We start from the raw sequence: 23,865 nt of genomic DNA on the forward strand, positions 1-23,865 counted from the left end.
TTTAATAGACGTCGCGGAACAGGACAACATATTTTCTCATTATTGTATATTATTAGAGTTTGTGTTGTATAATAATAATAATGAAAGGCATTATTACTGTATAAGCGCATTCAAGTAGAGTTACTCTGTTACAGATTATAACCATCCGTACCCACTGTCATTATATAAGATGCGTATGGCATCATACCATAGGTTTAAAAGTCGTTATTGCCGAGAACAAAGTAATAACAGCATTTCACTTAATGTCCGACTTTTTTTTTGTAATTTTATCAGGTCGAATGCTTGTCTCTGGCCACGAGGACGCAACGTGTATGCTGTTCGATATTCGCGGTGGCCGAGTGATACAGTGCTTCCGGCCTCATTCGCAAGACATTCGCTCGGTGCGATTTTCACCCAAGGCCTACTACTTGTTGACCGCCTCCTACGACGGCCGCTGTGTGCTCAGTGACCTACAGGGAGATCTGACACAGCCACTGCCCTCAATCGTTGTGGCAGAGCACCCGGACAAAGTGATTCAAGCTCGCTGGCATCCCACCGATTTTACGTTTGTCACTACGTCGGCCGATAAAACAGCCTCTCTCTGGGGGCTTCCAGTCGACTGAGACGGAACCTTCTGACTGCGATGAGCGGACGTTAAACATTCACATGGGTATTACGGACAGTTTCATTTCATAACTCGTAGCTAAGAACGGGTGGTCAACATAAAAAATAAAAGGTGTGCCCCTTTTATCCAGGAACAAAATCACACTTTTTCTCTACCCAGTCTCCCTTCTTTGTGCTTCTAAATCTACCCCTTTGCTAACTAGATAGCTGGAGCAACTTTCAAGAAAACTATTGTTAGAGCGGAAAAATTTACTTTTGTCCATTCTAAGCGTTGTACAGAAGCTCAATAAAACAAAGGGGGGGTCCAATAAGCGGTAGCATTATCGCTTAGGCAGCTGATATATGCGCAAACATCGCATAGAAATGTAATCTTTAGCGGCTTTTCATCCGTTAGTCAGTTGTTGAAGCCGTATGGGAGTCGTCACCGACGTTATAGCGACGTGCCTGAACGAGTCGCCACTTCACCATCAAATACATGCGACCATTGCAATTGAGCTTCTAATAATAATCATAATAATAGCTGATATGCATGCCTTCAGTTCAGACTTGAAAAAGAGTGCATGCATCGCGTATTTATTGCGCTACATTACTCTGAATACGAAGAAGAAGAAAAAATATGAAAGATAATGGGATAAGAACACGACGACGCAGAGCAAGAGAACGACAGAAAAGAACGAAAAGCTGGCCCGCTTTCTAGGAGCGCCCATTAACGGGACGTAGAAGCGAAAATTGCCGGTGTATGACCGATAAGATAGTTGTAACAAATGCGTATTTCCGCAACAATTGCTAATGCATTCATACAGGTGACATGAGATAGAGATGAAATCGCTTTCACTAAGGAAGTGTGATTTGTCGATTTCGCGCGAAGGACAACAAATGCATAGGAGAGTATATGAAGACTACTAATTATAAGTATACAGAGCTGAGTGACAGCTTTGGCATATACATACCCAGCACGTATATGATTATTATATGTAATGAACAGAGAGACGATAAAACTAACCGAACGCTATATATGTACTGCTCTGCTATAAATGTCATCTTTGTGGTAAGCTCTTCGCAAATGGCAAAACGACACTATTCGAAAATAGGCTAACTCGCCAAGCGAGATTCGACATAACAGAACAAACAATAATGATACGTAATAGAAATTAGGTGACATATTTGTGGGTTTCAGCAACATTTCTATAGATGTCTATATGATGACCCGTCGGTAAAGAAGTAAATGAAAGAGAGCCATCGAGAGGACAGTTATATTCAGTAACGTTTTGACACACCATACCATTTGTAACGATGATCGCCACCAGTCATCCCTTGCGCCTTACCGATACGGAATGGTCACACAAGAGTATACCCGGAAAAGAAAGGTGCTTTACTGCTATTAGTACATCCATAGAGGTAACAACCAAGAAATGACCATTATTTGCAGATAAGGCGTAACTCAGTGCCATGAAGTGTCTCACGATATTCAAACGATATTTAAATCAACAACGAGAAAAATGAAGCACAGCCGCACGATGACGGACAAAGGACAAATAAACAAAATAACAACCCACAACGTGACAATATTCGTTTCTCCTATCGAAGTTACCATTTGTTCTTAAGTTCATTCCACTGTAGTTAACTGACTCTCAGAGAAAGTGGACGATGGAATATGTTACTTATGCATACACGCATTTATCGAGTGATCCCTGTAGTTCTAAACGTTGTAGCCGGTAGAATTAGATAGAGCGAACGATTTCTATACATGTACCCGCCAAACATTATAATGGCACAGTAATCCCTTTAGCCAGTGAGGATTCTTTAAAAATTTTATGTTGCTTATAAAAGTCATTGTTACGTCTGAAGGCTATCCGACGAATCCAGCTAACAGGACAGTAACAAATTCGTGTAGAGAGCACAAGAGTTCATTTCCTATGGTGACTCATACACAGATGCATGCCGATGTCAGCAGCGGAGACTCTTCTGAAATTTATGACCATAGTGAATAAACATTGAGAAAAAAACAACACGGAGTCTGTAAATGGGATTGCTTGTGAGGGTTTGCATTCATTTTGTGTTCCTAGATTCAACTAGTACCTATGTTCAACCGACGGTACAAGACGGAATTGTCGTGTATGGAAAGATACAAGAACCATAATGTTTGCTAAACGACTCTCGATAATAGGGACATCTTCGAATAGAGGTAAACAAGATGCAAAGATGAGGAAATTAACGGTGTCGAATAAACGTAAATTTTGTTGTATAACACCGATAGTTACCAAGTGTTCTTATGTATAGATATTCGATAACAATTCGTTTCGAACAGCAGACTATTCAGACATTACTAGTTATATCATTGGCTATTTAATAAACAATGGTAGGTTATTTGTTAAGTATAGAGACTGAAATGAACACTGTTTGCGACCTTATTTTTGCTCAAGAACCGCATGCACCGAATAATTTCGAAACAAGAGCGGAAACGCTGACGACACTGCCGTGCGGTGTTGACTGGCACAAATACGAAAATCTCTCCTGGAACGAATGCGGAAGTATAAGGAGAAAAATTCGTTTACTCAAAAAGCGCATCCTAAACAACGTAATGTGTTCAGACGAACACTGACACAATTCAATTCTAGAATAGCTTCTTTTTTATCGTTGATAACTCCTTATGATTTTTTTTATATCACAACACTTGGAAAGCTTTTTTACCAGGTTCGAAAGTGAACGATCCTCAGGAGGACCAAAAACGGTTATAGCCATAGCGTAAACAGATCAGACACCTGCAAAATACCAAAAAAAAAAAGATTTAAAATTGTATAGACAGAAAGAGATAAAAATATTTTGTCGTGAGCATTTGTAAACAAAAAAGCAGATAACAATGAACATCACACTTTTCCACCTCAGTGCGAGACTTCTTTTCTAGAGGCTATCTTGTTGGCAGGAGATGGATCGTAGCAAGTGCATCAAACTGAAATACTTCAAGCAATGTTCCTTTTTGAACTGCCTGTTGTGGAGGGATATAAGTTTTAAACGATTATTTTGTGCCTTGAAAGTTATTATTGCTTATATAGCGCTGGGCTTAGTTGACAAGTTTTATGAAACAAAAGTTTCCGAACTTTAGTCAGTGACCTTTGGAATATCTATCTCTTATCAGACGCCGACATAATAGGATATCCCCAATCTATACTTATTTCTTAATCTGCAAATTATAAGTGTAGTTGTAGCCTATGCCACCAGCTGGCATACGTCTACGCTACAAGCATTTTAAATTACATTTATAATTTCGAAAGCATTTTTGTGATATGTCGTCTTAAACGTTAAACATTTATGGATAGCATATTATGGAAATTTTAATGATGATTCCAAAAATAGTATGGTACTTCGGAAATGCCGGGCTATTGCCTAGCAGCTCTGACTTGCTAAAAAAAAAAATTAAAAAGTAATTGAATGGATGTTAGCAAACATTAAAAACATAAGATCAAGATAAATTTCATTCCCTTTTCTACTAGGGCCCCTCTCTAATGATGGCACCAACGCTGACAGATCTAAGCTGTAGCAAAAAAAATTATATAATAATAATTTTAATTCATTTTTAGAGTTAAGCGAATTAGGCGCTAAACACCGTAAAAATTTATGAGAAATTCAATAAGCATAAACTCTGACTGCAATATCGTTATCTTTAAATCTACTCAAAAAGAGCGATTCGGGAGAGTCTTAATGAGTAGCTACTATGGCTAGTTTCGCATTGTAGGATATCTACCATGCTATGCTTTCGGTACCAAGATGATATATTTTTGTAAGTAATAAGTTATCGATAAACTATGATTATTTTAACTTTTGCGCCGAGAAACACTTCGCGTTTTATGTGCAACAAGTCGCAAACCATCGGCGGCGTTATTTTCGATGAATTAAATAAAGAATTAAGAGAAAGATATGCTTTTACCGTATACAAATTTATTATCGCTTTTTAATAAAAAGTCCGTTTCCCTTTTGCTAAAGGATTCTGTAAGGTTTCGCTGACTTTTAGCAAGTTATCGTTTCCAACAGCATTGCATATAGATTTTATCGCAACGAAGACAACATTTTCTCTTTTCAATAGGTTGATATGAGAGATATGGCCTAGCAAATACAACTGGAGCACTCGAATCAGAGTGGCACGGAACAATAAATTAAAAGGGTGATAAGCATGTTTTTACACGGTTTGAGACACTCATTTATTACGCGTCTTATCGCCTGTACACGATACCCTAGATAACGTATGATATTTAATCTTTTTTTATGGCAACAACTCATAAGTATAGGTTTTCATTTAGTATTCTCATTTTAACCGTCTGCTTCTTTGGTATTACGTTGCTAATATGATTTCAAAGCTATTCAAAGCAGGATAAAAATCAAGGTTGGGCAAATCTGTGTTTTGCTGATTATTTCTATATATGAACAATGTTGTTTTTTTATCATAACCGGTTGAAAGGTAATAGATGACTTGATGGTGTTATGTATCAGCAAATATTTATAAGATGGCGAAGACCTGCTGTTCTTAACCTGGTTAGTGCATGTGGGCAACACAATCAAGTTTCCGGGTGCTCTGCAGAACTTTCCCGCGCAGCCGCTTTTGGCGGGAACAAAGCTGCCATCGAGCAGATGATTGGCTTATCCGTCATGTAAGCGACCGAGCTCGCTTGAGACATTGTAAAATATTTCGTTATCCAGAGTAAAGGCTTCGTGTACATATTACGCATTATTCAACGACAGCAAAAGAGGGCAGCAAATACCAGGAAAAGGTGGCTGTCATGAATTCCAACACATTAGAAATGTCAGTAATTTGTACACCTATATGGGATAAAGTAGGTAGGGAATTTCGTGCAAAGAGTTCCTACTAAGCCGTTTTGCTTTCAATAATTTAGTGGTATGTCGGATCGGACACCTTTTCGTGTGGTGGTGCGAGAGGTTGTGAATTTGTTTGAGGACAACTCGTCAGCATCAGCGGGCGACGAGAACCATGACCATCATGGGGACACGTTTGAAATGACCGCGCGCTCCCGCGAAACGTCTCCACGGACAATTATTGGTATACTTTGTAATAAAAAAAAAGTTTCGTATATTATATATGCGCACGGGAAGGGTTCTAGACTTTGTTAATCGTTGCACTATCTTCAAGTGAAAAGTCAATATCTACGCCGATTGAACATGATACAAACTTGATGTGTACTGTTGCCATAATAATCTCAGTCCAACGACTACCTAATACAACTCTGTAAAAAACTATAATGTATTTTTTTCGTAATAAAGTGAAGCATAACTAACGTGTGAACGTTTAGCGGAAAATATTATCAATTACGATTTATTTCACTGAGTGACAATGAACAAATTCAACGAAGTAAGCGTCATTGCTGACAAACTGCTCAAGCTTATAGTTTTAGTAACTTGTCCGTATCTAGTAACAGAATTCAATTAATATCGCATTATCCCAAATAAATAGCAGTCGTTTTGCGCAATCAGTATATATTGTTTACTAAAGGAGGCAGATCCAAAACGCAAAGCTCTCAACTAAAGTGTGCTCCATACTTAGTTTTTAAAAATCTTGACTTCTGCATTTTTCTTTCAGTAATAAATGCTCAAAAATTGATCGACGAAATAACACACCAATCCAATTTTACATATACCTTTAATATAAGACTCAAATGTGCTTGTTTTTCCTTATTCTCGTAAAAGGTGATCCAGATACGGAGTTTCAAGGCAAACAAGAATTACAAGATGGCGAGAGATTCTTCCAAAAGCCCCAAAATGAGGATGACCTCTTTGATGACTCCTTTCAGGCCCCTCCTACTCCATGCAGTTCTTCAACTAAAAGTGAGCTTGGAACCCAGCCATACAGGCCTTTGGATAGTGATAACCTAGAGAACGTTAGGCATGTTAGGCCCTGCTATCTTGACGTTATGCTTTGGTAACCGTTACTGTTCTGCAGTACTGACCTTCAGCGATGTCCGTTATTGTTCCAGGTAAAACATTACCCTCATTAGCGCCTGTGAAGAATACTGAGGAAGACGATGATATCTTTAATAACATTGACACCCAGGACTTTCACATACCATCCAAGACCGTGCATCAGGGAGAAACAACGGTTAAACAGGAGATTCGTCCAGATGGAGGTAACAAACAGGAACATTTAGTTTGTACGTCAGCAATTTCCAAGACACTTTCTAAAGAAAAGGTGGCGTCAAACGTTGAAGATCTTAGCGATTTCAAGACAGCTGGCGGTAAAGCTATGTACATATCCGCTACAACTCTTTCAGCTGTAAAGGGTATACTTAAAGATGAAACTGATGACGGTTTAAACGATAAACAAAATTCAACGGAAGCATCCAGTGGGTCCGTACCTGTAAGTCGCTCTAGGATCTCTGCCGAAACCTTGCGGGCGTCAAGCAAATATCAACTTGACGCTATCGAAAATTCAGCCGATCGACGCCATTCTTTCAAATTGCACACTAACTCAAAAATCAGTCAAGTATTTACAGAGGACCTACCACGACAAAGCCATGATGGTAAAAAAAGCGTTTTTGTAAAAAGCACTTTTGAAGGCTTTAAAACAGCAAACGGTGAGTCGGTCCCAGTATCCGCGAAGCATTTGGAATTAGTGAGGGCGATGTTTGAAAAAGAACTTGCACAAGTTCCTGTACCTGACCACGCATTAGAGCTGAGTGACAGAAAGGATGAAGTAACATCGCTTGCAGGGGATCAAGCGAATAAGTTGCATGAGATTCCGGCGATTCCCATTGGATTTGTGAGTGCCAAGGGTAGTGCTCTAAAGGTGTCAGCTAACGCGCTTGAAGGCGCTCGGCGCATGTTTCGAGAAGAATCGCTTGAAATTAACATTCAAAATGGTGACGTCAAGGCTAACGAAATATTCGAGCCAGCCACCTCTGGTACTCGAGACTTTTTCAGAGCTACTGGAAAAAACGTTACAGCCAGTGAGAAACATTTGAAGACTGCGCGCAATATCTTAGAAAAAGAACCAGTTTCATCTAAACCTTCAGTCTCAGCAGCGGCTAAATCTTTGGTTCCTACAACACCGTCAGAGAAACATGTTAGTGATGCCACAGTTGAGCGTAGCATGAGATTACTTAGTGACATTGACACAAAAGAGCCAAAGTCTACGGCAGGGGTGAATAAATCAAAAACGCCAGTGAGACGTGTTTCAGGTTAGCAGTTAATTATGATTAATTCAACAAACATTATATGGTCAGTAAACTTTATATGGAATCTAAGTAAACTCGATAGTTGAACAAAAAGATTCTTACACTAAAAGTAGGTTAAAAGAAAAAACGAATCATTTTTACACATCTGAGTGATGTATCAGATATGTGATAGTCTGTGTAAGATGCTCTTGCTTTTAGAATAATACGCTCTGCACTCAAAACACTCTTTAAGTACGATATATTTGTCACCCTCACATAATTTTTATCACGGCATGACTTAACCTAACTTTATTATGTACGCGTGATATAGGCTTAAAGCGACGGAGCGCAGCAATCTGCCCTACCGCGTCGAATGAGCCCTCTTCGTTTACTACTCCACAAATATCAACTTGGATTGGAACTTCACTTGAGAGCACGCCAGAGCCTGTAGTTCGCGGAGACGACTTCTGCCAATCTAAATCATATCAGGATTCGAAGGTCTGACATCATGTTTCCAATAAAGGCGCATATAGAGATCATATGATTCTCAACATCTACTAGGAATTAATATAATATGTTAAAACAACGGAATCGATTGCTATTTTATAGCTAGTAGCTTTCATATATTAAGCTGTCCATTGTCCAGCTTGTTTGTCATAACAATTTCTACGAACAGATTTCCGCCTATCTAGAGAATATATCTCTAAGATAGACTTGTGATTTCCATTTATTTAAAGGTTCTGAATACACATAATTGAAACTGAGTCATCTTTCAAATTGTAGGGTCAAGGTTTGCCACTAATTGATTCATGTGTAACAGCAAGTACGTCAGATGGCATGTCGTCGAAGAGCTCAGTAAAAAATGCCCTCCGAGAATTGATGCTTATCGATAGAGCACCTGCGTACGCAGGAGCCGATTGGTAAGCAGTCTAATCTATTTCAATGACATTAGGTCGCTGAAGTGGACGCTAGCCAGGGCGTCACTAGAAAAGAATAGCGTGCATTGTGCAGTATACTCCTAAATTTCTTGTCTTTTAACTCTGCCAGGGTGGTCATGTTCTGCGCTTCCTTAAAATGGACCGTTCAGTCAATATATGACAGTAGATATTGTGTTGTCAACATATGATGTTACCTTGTGCAGGTTCCAAGACGACGAGTCGGGCAAAAAGATTGACCTAAACGTATCAAAGAAGATGTTTCTACAAACACTCAATGTGTCTTCAAAAAATGACTTTGACCTCTGGTTCGCAAATCACTTTGAACAGGTACAAGGAAAATTGTTTTAAGTCTTTTTTTTTTATATAGCAGTACAACAAACACTTCTCACCTCAACTTTTTCAAGAAAATATCATTTCATTGTCTTAGCAACAATAGAATTTTTAGTTCTGGTAGAAGTCATATTTGCTCACATGACTTTCTAGCGTATCTGGTACGTAAGCGTTGGTATAGTTGGTAATTTGCAGTTCGAGGGAATTTATGCGATTATGTGTATCTGGAAAATTTTTCTCATAAGCACTTTTCTACTATCAATAGACTACCGATTCTGTTTTGACATTGTATTAATCTGTCGTTATGCAGGTGGTGTGGAAGCTGTCTGCGTATAGTAGACGAATTCGTGAGTTAACTGGTTGTTTAACTGTGCACAACGTTCTTGAGCAGTTACGAAAAAGGTGGAAACTTGAAGTGCAAGGAACCCATAGAAGCCCACTCAAAATGATAGGTAGACATATTATTCAGGTTTTAAATAGGCCCAATTTCACTTCTGATTTTATGCGGCGTTTGTGTGATGTGGGTCCTGCAAACAACTGTGCAGCATTAGCAGCCTAAACAAGCCCTTAGCTTGTCAAAATGCGGGCTCGACGAAAGAGGTGTGTTTAAAAACATCTTACTCTCTATGTATCTAAATCTTTATTTTAATGATGAATGTGATGGCATTTCAGTCGAACGTGATGAATCTTCAGAGAGAACAATGGTCCTTTTGGTGAAGCAGATTTCTCCGGAGCTAGTCCTCTCAGATGGATGGTGGGTTGATTTTCATAGTTCCCAAAATTTACCTGTTTATTCTGGGACTCAGTAATGGCTCATGAAGAAACGTTCTTTTTTCAGCAAAACTTTTTTGCATAACTATAAAGAAACTAAGATCACATGCCTGGTATAATTAAAGCTCATCATTAAGCAATCTTTGTTTATTTTGGGCTGTCACAGCCAAAAGGCTTCCAGGAACCTTTTGATCGCACATTTCAAGTGTTTGTTTTATTTATATGTGCTACGTGTGGGCAGGTACTCAATCCCGTGTGATATCGATCCCCCCTTAGCTACAGTGCTGTCACGTGCGGGCTCAAGATCTGGTATCGCCGTAGGACACAAACTGTGTGTTAGCGGCGCGGCCTTACGTGGTGCTCGAGACGGTGTTGATCCACTGCATCTCGAAGGAGCAAGGTATGACGTTTGATGCCAAAGGCGTAGGAACCCTGAATAAGAAGTAACACTCATATTGCTATACCATAGGCGCCATAAGTCATATTGCAAGTAGTAATACTGAATGTGACGTTCCCAGATTGGCAATCCACTATAATTCGACTCGTCGGGCTCGATGGCATGCTCGGCTCGGTTTCTGCAGGGAGACGCTTGCTGTGCCTCTATTGTCGGCACAACCTAATGGTGGATCTCTCCCCCTCATAAGAGTTCGCGTAAGTAATTATCGAACCGAATTCATACGACGAAGATGTGGATTAAATAATCTTTTTTTTTTACTATGGAGTGCTTCATTAACTTTTTTTAATTATGTTTTTGCCAAAAAGCGTGTGTTAACATAACTTACATTTGAGGCCCAACAAACTGTCTTAGACATCAAACTATACCAGTTTACTTTAGAACAAGCATCCAGACGAGGGCGAACTGAATTTAAAATACTTCTACAGGTTACGTCATGTTCAAGTCTTATGTATTTTGAGAAATTCGCTCAGGGAGGCAGCATCATACGAAAAGAATCCGACGAAGTTAAGGAGCGCCGAAAATTTGAAGGCGAAATTGCCAAGATTCAAGAAAAGGTATGTCCACGACGAGCAAACCTACCCTTTTCATAAGAGTATCTATATTTATACATATTTAATAGCCCTCGTTTCATACAACAGTTGTTTGCTAGCCAATCGGGACTTTGCATTGATTACTAAACCGGTTTCTATTTATTATAGAAACAAGTATCTAGTACGTAAATTTAGAAAGCTATCATATCTACACGTTTCGGGAGGTCTGGTAATTCGACATTGTATAGTCTTTCATATAGGTATGTAGCGCCACTTCGCAAAGCATTCAATCGTGAGCATCTTAGGAAATGTTTTATATATACGTAGGTCCGGGAGCAAGTTCGAAAGGAAATAGAGGCAGAGAAATGGCATTCGAAACGAGTGTTACGTCCCCGCAACAAAGAAAACGTTTCAAAGCTAAACTCCGGTGAGATACAAAGAAAACTTTTTTTTTCGGTTTGGTGTATTAAGAGAAGTTGCGACATCCACAGCCTCAGAAAAGTTTCACTATAGCCTTACTAGTTCACGATAAAAAAAAATACAGCCTTATGCATATTCAGTACACAGCCAAAGGTCTTGCCATAGTGTTCTATTAAGGGTCTACACAAATAGACACGTTGTTTTTTTAAGGGTTAAAACGCTCGATCATATGGATGGCGCGCAACTAAGAAAGTCAATAATGGTCAAGCTCCTTGGGTTAAGCTAAAACTTTCTATTTTATTTTATTTTAAAATGATAATCTTTACACGGCTAAGCGAACTTTCGTTCCAGGTGAAGAGATCTATGAAGCTATAGAGGCCTCACATGATCCTTCACAAGTAATGATGGCCTTAAGCTCATCGCAAAAGCGTATGCTAGAGCGCTACCACGATTGTGTCCAGGTAGTTATTGGTTCGCGCGATCGTCTTTATTTTTCATTCGAGTACCGATATATAAAGTAAATATTTCGCAAATCTTGTTACGTTCGCAATATGGCAGTTCTTAAATCGTTTAATATTCGGTGATTGCTTTTAACGTTTAGTTATTTACTTCAAGATCAAGAGTATCAGGGCTTACTGCAGCAAAAATTACCTAGATTTTACATTTGGGGCATCTAAGATTATGATCCGGCTTGCTAAATAGCCCCGTAGCTGGTTTGGGAATCCTTCTGCGTGTCTGTTCATATCCTTCAGCAGATGTTCTCTGATCCAGATTCTTGTTAATAATTTTTTTACGTGTATTGTTTCTATACAACAACGTACGACTTGTAAAATTTTGCCTAATTTACGAATTTGGTCCGTTCACGGTGCTGTACTTAGGCAAATCAATGCGCTCGGATTGAAGAAGCTGTTCGTCGCAAAATGGAGGAGCTTCGCCAGCGGGAAGAATGCCCGCTTGAACGAAAAGTTGCGTCTTTATTAAAGGTATTTTTTTGTTACTTCTCGTTAAATTGAGCATATTGTAGTGAAGTGATAGACTTTCTAGTACAAATACTACGATTAAAAAATTAAAGGTATACGTGGTACTAACCGGTTTACTGTCCTCTGTTGAAAAATGTTTATAATACTTCGATATATGTCTAGTTGGGTTAATATTTTCTAAAATAGCATGGAGAACCTACGTATCATATCCATGCTAACCAAATGAATGATGTACTTACACTACTTTCCGACAAACGTTAACTATTAGCTAGTATAGGCCGTTTACACTGCAGAGAAAATTCCAATATTTGCCTATGGCTTCTTGCTTCTAAAAATACTTTTTTTTCATGTCGAATGGATTAGAACGAACATCTTGTTGACGATAACTGCAGCTGACGACTCTTTCAGCTTTTTGTGCGCTGCGTGTCCAGCGAAGTGGAGGTACCCCTAACAATATGGAGACCCTCGGAAGAACTCCGCGCTCTTTTGTCACGGCCTCATGTCATTATTGCGATCCTAAGAGCGAATGTCACCTCGTGCAGGTTTAAATTTTGCTGCTATGAGCTATGTGGATAAACCTAGCATAAAACAGATACGCATATTTAAAAAATAGTATTACTCCATATATATCTATATTTTTTTTTATCTCCTATTGCAATATGATTTTAGCTACTTACAGGCTCACATCAAAATGTGCGGCGATTTGATTTCTATTTAGATTCAAACCAGACTATTATTTGAAAAACTCTCAAACAACTCAAAGGCATCCCTCACTTTTTTTCTTTATCTTAGATAGTGTCTTGAGGTGCTTGATGGATCTTACACCACATATGCAATCCCCTTTCAGGAATTTTCCCTTGGGATTAACAACAACGCAATCAACAAGATTCCACTGTCTAACTAAGGAGCCTTTACCTACCAAGAATGATTCCAATCAGAAACGAGAGAAACGAACCTCAGTTTCACTCACTCGAGATGTCTCTTCTCCCAGTAAACGCCCTCGACTTCATTTAAAAAGTCATAGTTAATGCTATGTATACGCGGGTTATACTTTTTCTATCACAATGTAGCAGTATTGTGTATTTATTATATTTATTATCCGGTTTTCCTATTTCGGCAGCGTTCCTAAAGTACACGCAATGGCTGTGTTAAAAAGTGGTAATTCAATTGGCTAGTTCCCTGTACGCCGTTTTAAATATGTGTTAAAATAAAAAAAAATAAATAAATGAGCATATAACCGTTCTACTGTAAATTACGTTATTTCTTTGGGTTGTTATGACTAGGTACGCTTAGTGTGTATTATATAGAATTGATTTTGCACATTTTATTCCGCATTAACGTTCTTTATAAAGATTTGTACTTGGCAGCTAAAATACTGCTACGTATAAACATGATATTATATAATCATCTTCTCCATATACACAGTGATACTAGTTATGTTTATACCTGGGATGTCCGAAAAAGTGAAGGCAATTCAACAGTCATGGTTCACTAAAAAATCATTCACTAAAAAACGCTGTACGCTTTAGTGGTTTGTGCAATACCTAGCTAGCATTACGTAAACAGTACCATCGGAGTATGCAGCACGTCAGCATCTGACGAACGATTCACAAAAAATCGTCTGCTTAAATTTACACCATATAACAATTGCAGACAACATGAAATACGGTTACTAGGTGTCGCTATGGATTGAATTTGTTTATATAAGAGTGAACGCAAAACACAACTCGTAATCGTTGTTTCTAGGTGTGAGTATTCCTTCTGTAATGTCGTGGCATCTCTCCACTAGAACAAGTTTTTTCGGATAATAAAATCGTGTCTCTACTAATTGCCTTTATTTTACTTCTTTCGATAGATTTCGAATCTGATACTTCACAAGAAGACATCGTTCGAGGTTGGCTATTACCTCTCACATTATGATTTCCCGGACTAACGAAATATTATTGACTAACGAAATAATTGCTTGAAATATGATTCCGACAGTGCCATAACGCAGCCTATATATTTCTCAAATCCTATACGACTCTTCCATCTTGGGTCGGCGGTAGAGAACGGCGTTCTGGCGCTATGCGTTATGATGACACTTAGCACATCGTTTTTTGCTGTTGGTTTAAGCTTTCTCCGGATACTTTTTTTAGTTAGAGTTCTGAAACTCGATACAACGTATCTAGTGAATGGACGCATTCTTTGTTGCGTCCTATGTTGTGTCCAAATTTTGGTCTGCCTATGACAGGCCTCTCGACGTGATAAATTCGTTGGGTCGATTCTAAAGTGAGCTGACCGGAGCAAAGATAACAGAGATAAAACTCGGTTTATCAAAGTGGCGAGTCGTAAGAGAAAATATTTATGGATATCATATAAAGAGTTTTTTGAAAATTATTGGGTTTTTTTTTCATAGGTGAGATTAGAGCATCGGCACATTACCTAGTACTCCAAAATCTCTCAAGTAGCTGAGGCAATCCTAACGTGAACGTAAGAAGTCTATTCGGTTTGATATCTTCTTCTATTAGCGGAATGCGTTAGCATTCACTTTTTTCCTCTTACCAAAGTAGTGACTGCGATTAAATCCACATTACATATTCAAATGTTATAGCTGACCTAACCGTTATCGCCCATCTCACTTCACGTTATCGGAACTCCGGTCCAACCATCTTAGATCTAAGCTGCGCTCTCACCGTTTAGAAACTCCCCCGTACGTAGCATGTTTTCGGAAAGTGTATATATCGTACACTAGCCAACGATAAATTGAACCTATAATAACGCTGTTTATTAAATCGCTTAGTACGTGAATCGAATACCCCTTGCCTTGACGACTTATTCGAAATACCACAAACGTCTACAATCACCGTAACCAACTTAGAAGACAAATACGCAAAGGTAAACATTTATGATCAAATACTATTAAAAATGTATAAACAATAAATGCTTTTATTATAAGATTGGACTCTTTTTAAACACAATGAATAGTGCTTTGCATCACATATGCGATTCACCGAAACTTGAAATTCAGCCGCAGACTCTATCGATCTACTTCAAGGCCAACAACTATAATAATACATTACGAAAGTGACATCTGTCGCGTGCCCTTCGCCTTCCTTTTGGTTTTCCTGTACTGATACAAAACAAAAGTTCCGTTACCCATAGTAGGACCAATCAAGTGATGCTGGAAAGCTGAAATTGTTAGTTGCATCCCTATACAAATATGACACTTGATCTATATTTCGTAGCAACCATTACAAATTCTACCAAAGTTCAATAGCAAACTACCCTGACGAATTGCTTTCTGTTGTTAATATTCGATGAGATATACTCACATAATCTTTGGCGGTTTAACATTCATGCTAAGAGTACACGTTAGTACTCTTTTGAGTAAAACAACCTAGCCTTTCTAAGTTTTCATTTGCTTAGAATAGAAAATGTAATTGAAGAGAATACTCTAGTTTATATATTATATTACTTGATGTATTTTTTTGTACTATAGCTACATCACTTGATAAATATATTATCATTGTGTATATGATCAATAGATTATTCTATTGCTATATCTATTTTCTATTTTTTTTATGTAATCTACTTGGCCTTGAAGAGGTACACATGCAATATATTTGAAAAACAAATCTGTTACAGGCTAAATGATTTACACAGTGGATAGCTTATGAATCACATCGCTAAATTATCTCAACATGGATAAACATTTTGTAAAATTCCTCGACAAACACTATATGTATATAAGCTAACACAAAGCGAGCATATTGTGCGATAAACGTATCTTCTATAAACAATAGATCTGCCAAAAAATAATTTCGTTTTTCCTCTCAATTCACATAGTATTAACTTCTGGAAGAAGCTAATCTTGTTTCTTAAAATAACTTGTTTGAATTTCCGCAGCCCTTTTTAGCATTTGGACAGTAGACGGATCTCTATGATAATATAAAAAATTTAAAGAAGTGATCAGTTCATAGGCTCATTTTCGGGCTCCTGCCTCTTGTTTTGGATAGCTTGTTTTCTAGATATATAGATATATAAATAGAGCCAAATACTTGTAACCCGCTAGAAGAGTGCGAGAGCTCTAAGAACGAAAAGTATCATTTATTTGGTTTGCCAAACTCTCTGGACCGCCGAAGCCATAAAAGCCCAGCCCTGTCCTTTGCCTTGGCTGGGCCTTTACATTATCTTTTTTTAATTCAATCTGATGAGCTGAATTAAAGCGGAGTTTGCATCGCTATTTCACAATATTTGGGAGGGGGGAACCTTTTTCGAGTCTTCAAGTATTATAAGTTCTCGCGAGTTGCTCAGCCTTTAAACTCTTACACAATCCTCGTTGTTGTCTTAGATGCATTTTTTTCAAGGCGCAAGGACGTATAGGATACAAACTTTTTCGGTTGTGTGATTTCATCGTATAAAAAACTACTAAAAACAAACGGATCCAAAACATAAACAATGCAACAATTGTAGAAAGCTCCGGCAAGCGTGCAGGTCGAATGTCCTGTAAACAAAGTTCCAAAATTGCCAAAATTACTTTCTGGCTAAGCTAATCAAATAAGATTAATTAAGATTAACTAACTAGCTAGTTCAAATGGTAGTAATATTCAACGCTGGAAAGTTTTCTAATATTTTTATTCAAACTCTGTAACATTCTTGATACGACACGCAAAATATGTATAGCACTGTCAAAAAATATATTAATGGCTAATATAATTTACATGAAGTTATCGATGGCAAATAAAAAACATAATCGGTGCGTAAACAACAGCTAAAATAACGGTCAGCCGAACTATGTCAGCCTCCGGTGCTAAATACAGCATCCAACAGGAACTCACTTATCAGCTGACCTACCCCATTCCCAAGGTGGGCAGCTAGATTAAATATGCAGGAAACAATAGCGTAAACTCGAGGATGATTGTATCCTCCCTGATACTGATGTGTAAAAAAAAGTAGTAGGGCAGAAACATGTGATTCGTCGCATATCCCCGAATAAATTGGCAAATACATATCCGCTATAGATCTACCAACTTGTTAAATACGATAGAGATGGAAATCGATGCTACGATCCTTGCAGGCAGTACAGCACTAGGATCCTTGTATCAGACACCTGCTTTGCGAGATAGCCGAATACAAATCAAGGCAAACAAATAAAGCTCACTACGTTCGTGCAGCGCATTTATGCCGGCTTTGGCAATAGGTTGATAGACAATCCGAATCTAATTGTCGTTTTGTCAGAATCAGATGCCAAAAGCAGTCTTCCGATGATCGTCTAAACCATAACGGTAACAATTGTGGCCGAACCCATTATTACGCCCAGCTGACCCTGTGACAATCTGATAGGTTTATCGCCGCGATACAGCAAGTGTTGTGACAGGATTGTTGGAGGTATAAAGAGGGTCTGGACTACGCAGACAAGTCCAACGAGTAACGCAACTTTGGGTCGAGACCGCGTCACACAGCCTGCAGCAGAACCAACAGATATTGTTGCTCGACTATAGAATAAATCGATAGAGGCGTCTTCTCTGGCATGTAGCGCTAAGAAGACGCTTGTGGCGAGTGGAGACTTGCGTACGCTGGCGGCCCTGGAGAGAAACCCTGGAAAGACTACACAGCTTAAGCTAGAGGGATATAGCTCGAATGAATAAAACGGTAAACCACGTGAGAGCTGTAACCGCCGAACACTTAGTGCGCTCTTGCCTTCGTGCACAGGCGTAATTACGTCTCGAGACCAGGACACCTGAACGTGACGTTCGTATGAAGATGAAACTCCATTCAAGCATAGAGATGATGTACCAAAGTAGGTAATAGGTGCTTTATTTGAATTATGCTTTTATTATAAACATTGTTAGAATTCTGGTGATCCTTTAAGGTTGATGTAGGTGCGTGGCGTTAACATCAAGCTCCGTGAATCTGTGAGTTTGTTTCTTGTCCAAACACTGGCTTACCCTTTTGCAAACGTATGCCCCGCATTACATACATGAATCAGACGTAAGACCATGGTGCTACTTCCTTCCAATGTGAGCTAAGATCTGCTCGGTTTAAATCCGAACTGATGCTTGTTACAATTCTCCCATCATTTGAGCCTTGTTTCATATAGACCATTGCAATGTTTCATTCGTTCGGTACGCTTGCTGCATATACACGGCAAGCCTCTTTAACAAATTAATAACGTTCTTTTACTTCCGTGTTTGAATATTCCACCGCTGTGACTTTGCCATCTAATATTTTGCATTAGTACTCCCGTGCTTATGTGTTGACTGTCCACTCGAGCTAAAGACAATCTATCACACTCTATAAGTAATCGGTTAGTTCTATTCAAATCACTTCATTACCGCATTACCAGGCTATTTCTAGAGGAAACTAACCTATGACGAAACCTTGTCACAAAATAACCCCCAAAAAAATCTGATGCGAATATTTTGCTTCGTAGCGAATCGAGCTAGTATGCAGCGTGAAGAATGTCTAACAATATTTTAATGGTATTATTCTAAACTGAACTATGCAAGATGGTTATAGATGATCTTCCTAGAAAACCAGCAACGCTAACGAGATTTATCAACCAGGAAAGTTATAGCAAAGCATTATAAACATATGTAAGACAATGAAATCGTAAGCTTGGCATCAGCAAGTCGAAAGTCCATTGCCTTTCAAATCGTTGCGAATAGAAAAGTTACATCCAATTAATGGTACATGCTATCAATAAATGCAGATGATTTTGATCGAAAAATACAATTTTACGAAGGGTACTTGAACAAAAGTAAACAGAATGCACACTTTTCAGGGTAGATAGTTTGAAATGATAAAGCTACATCCCATAACTAAATAGCACAATTAGTCAACACAACTGCTTTTACCAGGTAACTATAAATTCACCTAATACACACGAATTAAACAGGCGCAAAAATGTGAAGCCATATTTCAAACAAAGGATTGATTTCTTTAACGGTACAGTGACTGTTGATAGTTACTTGAATTTACTGCAAGACGATGTTGTAGCGCACGCTTGTGAGGACATCAGTGAAGATAAGAAGTTCAGTTTTGGAATACCTGTACACTAGATCGTGATGGAGGAGCATAGCTTAACGAAAAGATTTCAAACAGATGGATAAGAGAAGAGGTTCTATAGGACACCCGGTTCTCTATAGCTGACGTCAATGGGCTTTTCTTATCCAGAAGGAAATTTTAAGGATAAAGTCAGACTACATCAGAAACTCAATGACACTGCATTATTTAAAGGCCACAATTGAGCAAAACCGCGCCATAGAACCAAATTGAATGTGCGTAAATATATGTCAATTAATTGTCGATCGTTATCAACAGCGTATTGACCAGGAGAATAATCATTTTAAACACCTGGGGTAGGAGGATAAGTTCTACCATTTATGTAGATTCTTTCGCATTATAAATAAACATAATATATAAATATAAAAATTAAGAAAAAAAGACCCAAGTTAAATTCATTCGACTGTATATACATTTCTTTAGCACACCCATCGTACTCCATATATATATATATATATATATATATATACAAGCTCTTGCTTGCGTACATGAACATGAATAATAATATGGTGTTATTATTTATAACCGATAGAAGAATAATGTTAGATTTGATGAGTTTGCAGTTCAAGGATAGTTTATGTTGTGTAGTCTGGCGCGTTGTATTTCAAATTGATGAATCGACACTTTGATAAAAGTGTCGCTGTGTGGTGAAAATAAATGCGGGCGAATCAGCAAAGGACGATATTGAAGCCTGTCCTGTCTCTGTTGTATCTACCAACTTGAGCTGTGAATACCGATTGATAGTTGCTGCACTTACAACTGTGCTCGTTTGTGCTTTGACCCGATCGAGAGGCCCCGGTGACATTGTATAAGAGTCGCTGAAAGTGAAGCCTACTGAAATATCCTTGGGAGGATGTGGTACGAAATTATTCCGTCCGCAGCAATCATTACGGGCCTATTGGCCACACCCTTTATCGCAGATCGATATATTCATCGATTGTGGACCGGAAAAGTATGTGCTTTAAATAATGTGTCCCCTTTTCCAGTCGAGCCACGCTTGCAGAAAATGAATTGATTTTATTAACCTATGTATAATGCATGCGTTACATTTCTACCAGTGTTAACTGTCATTGCTGTCGTATTTATCAAATAAACGCACTTGCATCTTTTGTCAAATCTAAAAAATATTATTATGATTCAACTCATCAGTGAATCAGGCGATGAAATTATCACTACAATGTCCAACCCCTTTTGGAAGAAATGGACAAACGTTGTTGCTGGGGCACCTATGTAGCGCATCATTTAATCAGTAGTTTTCTTAGATCATAGTTTTGGAATTTTATGGAGCTCAAGCAACATAGCAACATGACACTTTCATAATTCTTTTCATTAATTCATGTAGACTTTAATAGCAAGGACATAATAAAAAACAACAATGACAACAAAGAGTAGTGAGGTATTTAATGACTTTGCATAAACTGACTCAATGTTTTTTTGCCTTTCTTGTGTAGAATGAAAAAAAACGGAAAGTCATAAATCTCGATCATGGATTCAATTTTATTCCAGCAGTTGTCTGTTTATTTGCTTTAATCATATACCTAAGCTTCTTGTTCTATGCAATTATTATAAACCATATTGCCTAGTGTTATTACAGTTAATTTTTACTATTCTTTTGTTATTCGCTTGATAATGTTGTAAGTTTACGTTGTTGTTATAAAAATACTTAATTGAGAGATAATAAACACTATTACTTAATATATATCGTCTAGCTTTTTTTGCTGACCCTCTGTCATTGGTTGACAAGTTAGCATTCCTTCATCGTGACCATTATTTTTGTAGATTTTATTTTAGTTTACAAAAAGATTGTAACTAATGCGGTTGTGACATTTTTTCTTTAATTTTTATAGCCATACCTTCGCGATACTACACATCCGCGAGCAACGGAGCTAATTCTTCGAGACATCCGACTTACAGGCGACCAATACAAGCCTTTGGTAAGAACATTTTCTGTTAGGTTAGACGAGGAAAGACATGACATATTCTTTCAGTGTACTTGGCAGGTACTTGCGTGAATGCGGTACTTATTATATTGTGGATAATGGCCATTCGGAGTGCGCGTGACCTCGAAAGACGAAACAGACTTTTATTTTAAGGCATTCTCTCCTACTGGCTATGAGAACGACCTTAGACGTACTCCTCGTAGAGCGATACCGTTTAGACAATTGGCGTTCTGATAAGAGAAACAGCTGAAACAATCAGAATTCTAAAGGTTTCTTTATCCTGATATTGTATGGTTCATTTTACATCAAACGCGACTGGGAATAAGGCAGTTACATTTTTTGCTATAAGTTGTAGTATCTTAGATTAAAAACTTACAATTGACAACGCGCAACAGATATAAAGACGAACCTTGTGTAAGCTATGGCTTTCCTAGGAGAGTTAATCACGTGTACTTCATAAGTAGACGTTTACGGCAATTACGTGTATGTTATGTTATTTCCAACAAGGACTTAAATAAAGTCCTTAAATAAAGGTGACTTGACTTAGATAAAGAAATGATAGCAAAGGCTCTTTTCCTAATGCCATCGCTACATCAGTAAACCCGATACGAGACAATTATCTTTAGCTGTGTACTTTACTTTAGTAATTGTTACGTGTGCTAAACCGGAAGCCATTACTAACTCTGCATTCTGTTCCTATTTCAGGGCATTGAGGTTGTTCCTGATCTCGACAAGGAGTAGACTTTGCTAGAACTGTTACTCTGTTTTAATTAGTAGGAGACTTAGTATTTGATAAACGAGTACCTCTGCGCGTTTAGAATAAAATTAGATACGATCGCGTGTATACAAATGTAGCCATACGGAGTATTTATTTCAGTTTAATATATATTAATGGGTACGCTGTTTGTAGTGTCTTCTTTTAAAGATTACGGTTCTAATACTGAGCAAATTGCCAACACAATTTTATGACGATAATTGCGTTAGTGTAGACCAGCATGGCATCTTAACCACTTTACCTACCCCTATGATAACAATAACGCTAACTGTGAGCTGAAAAATCTTGCTTGTTCCGCAAAAATCCCGTTACTGGTGTATTTCGCACGTGCCTTATGCGTCTCATACATTAAGTTTAGAAAGTCTTTTTTTGGCATTGAAGATTTACTAGATCACAACAACTTTAAAACCTATGTACTTCTGAAAACCAAACGGAAGATGATTTGTTTTAAATATAAATGGAAAGCAGCGTGTTCTAGATCTCTGATGCGCATTATGTCAAATGCGTTGCCATGATAGCCCTAAACATTCGGCCATTGTTCGCTCAAATTAGGCGTTGAAAAATCGTTACTATGGCATATTTTTACCAAACCATGTCATAAGTCTGTCCTCATCAGGGTTATTTTATAAAATGACAATCTCATCGTTTTCTTAATATATTGCAAGAAAAAGCAATGTTGCTTAGTGCTTAAAACATCCAAAATAGTTTATTGGTTATTAACGTGAAATCTCAAGAGTTTAAATGAAACTGACGTATTTTATTTGAGGTTAAAAAATCATGTGGTTTGAAAGTGTTTACCTTGTTCACGGGAACATCTCTGTGTTGGGTTTCGCAGGTCAGTTTGAGATTTTTTTTTAGAGCCTGAGAAAATGATTTTATCGAGTATGCCTTTTATCAAACACAAGCTCAAAACTTACACAGTAACTTACTTTTTACTAAGCTTTTTTTACCTCGAATGCACCTAACTGAAAATTAAAAAAATAGTACTTTCGAGAACGAGACGCGTCGTTCAATATACAGAGTTGCATATTTTTTCCGGACTCTTAGCTACCACTAGATCATAACATATCTGCCTTGAAAAATAACGTATAGCTTCTTGTAAAAAATGTTGAGTTGCCCTTTTTAAATTTATTAGAAGTTGTAACAAGCTGTCGTTTTATGTATCTCGTATGTAGCATGTTAGGGTCCTTGCTAAAAAAACATATTATTTCCCGAAAAAATATTAATACAGTTATACGTTCGGCGAAAATGAAAAGTTCCTCAAAAATTTCACCGCAGTATTTAATTAGTTTCATAGCCATAAATTTGGAAGCGTTGTTTTTAGACTCAGGCATAGTTTAAGGAGCCAAACTGGAATACAAAAAGGCTAATTTAGGATATTTTTAATACCATTCATTGATACTGTGGTCTTTGATGCCTGGGTACGAAATCATTTCGTTTTAGTGGGGCCTAGCGAAACAGTATGATGTGACCTTTAACGCAGACTTCATTTTAAAATAAACGTAGTAGCAGGTCGTCGTGGTGAGCAAAGCAGCGTTGGTCATAGTTTGACGTCACAGCTTCTCAATTGTTTGGACTTATTAAGAAGTAGCCTCCGCCTAAGGGAACGGCGCATTGTAATCATTGGTTTACATTTCCCGATACAGATCCAGTTAACTCATCCGATAGTATTATTGCTATTATAAAGTCAAAGGAAAAACTCACTGACCAGTTTGTCTCGTCATTACATTAGATGTATTAAATAGAGAGAATTTTGCCCTGACTGTGTGTTGAAGCGTCGACTTCTCGATGTTTCTTTTGGGTCTGACCAATGAGCGCAGCGATAATTCGGGCATGTATCATATGTTATTGTTTGTCGATCGACCGCGCAGAACAGCTTCGTGACATCGCCGTTTACGGACGATACCCATATGTATT

General features: G+C 38.0%; 2 protein-coding genes and 1 long non-coding RNA gene across 14 annotated transcripts in view; 2 read left to right on the top strand and 1 right to left on the bottom strand.

The window, feature by feature from the left end:
• Nucleotides 1–2,859, top strand: part of LOC111242859 (WD repeat-containing protein 47) — a 77,139-nt gene extending 74,280 nt beyond the window's left edge. For all 4 annotated transcript variants that reach the window (XM_086983145.1, XM_022787765.2, XM_022787783.2 and 1 more), the window contains one exon: nt 274–2,859. In XM_086983145.1, coding sequence (XP_086839271.1) covers nt 274–602 — 329 coding nt within the window. In that variant the 3' untranslated portion in view covers nt 603–2,859. The remainder of the gene's footprint in view (nt 1–273) is intronic.
• LOC111242945 (uncharacterized) lies at nt 2,502–13,771 on the bottom strand. The gene is made up of 4 exons (XR_015323505.1): nt 13,633–13,771; nt 5,128–12,764; nt 3,295–3,365; nt 2,502–3,117 (listed from the first exon to the last, which is right to left on the bottom strand). It is a non-coding gene; the product is annotated as an uncharacterized LOC111242945 (long non-coding RNA).
• LOC111242845 (uncharacterized) lies at nt 5,258–22,027 on the top strand. 9 transcript variants are annotated; one of them, XM_086983107.1, is made up of 23 exons: nt 5,258–5,398; nt 5,490–5,653; nt 6,298–6,435; nt 6,585–7,784; nt 8,092–8,258; nt 8,544–8,680; nt 8,902–9,025; nt 9,339–9,480; nt 9,701–9,782; nt 10,041–10,199; nt 10,318–10,450; nt 10,682–10,810; nt 11,114–11,213; nt 11,558–11,667; nt 12,085–12,189; nt 12,595–12,728; nt 13,034–13,934; nt 14,042–14,080; nt 14,585–14,658; nt 14,969–15,063; nt 15,197–17,968; nt 21,081–21,167; nt 21,879–22,027. In XM_086983107.1, the coding sequence occupies exons 1-17, from the start codon at nt 5,376–5,378 to the stop codon at nt 13,212–13,214; spliced, it is 3,228 nt and encodes a 1,075-aa protein (XP_086839233.1). In that variant the 5' UTR covers nt 5,258–5,375; the 3' UTR covers nt 13,215–13,934; nt 14,042–14,080; nt 14,585–14,658; nt 14,969–15,063; nt 15,197–17,968; nt 21,081–21,167; nt 21,879–22,027. The 9 variants fall into 9 exon arrangements, with proteins under 9 accessions (XP_086839233.1, XP_086839252.1, XP_086839221.1 ...); XM_086983126.1 differs by lacking the exon at nt 15,197–17,968; XM_086983095.1 differs by lacking the exon at nt 14,585–14,658.
• The last annotated feature ends 1,838 nt before the right edge of the window (nt 22,028–23,865 follow it).

The sequence above is a fragment of the Varroa destructor genome, unplaced genomic scaffold, assembly GCF_002443255.2.
Source record: "Varroa destructor unplaced genomic scaffold, Vdes_3.0 BEIS01000001.1, whole genome shotgun sequence".
NCBI classification, from domain to species: Eukaryota; Metazoa; Arthropoda; class Arachnida; order Mesostigmata; family Varroidae; genus Varroa; species Varroa destructor.

Bases quoted from the DNA above. Each gene is read 5' to 3' on its own strand.
- LOC111242845 (XM_086983107.1), top strand. From the start codon at position 5,376: ATGAATTCCAACACATTAGAAAT. The intron at 11,214-11,557 runs GTGAGATACAAA...CTTTCGTTCCAG, and splicing joins CGTTTCAAAGCTAAACTCCG to GTGAAGAGATCTATGAAGCT. The intron at 12,729-13,033 runs GTTTAAATTTTG...ATCCCCTTTCAG, and splicing joins GCGAATGTCACCTCGTGCAG to GAATTTTCCCTTGGGATTAA.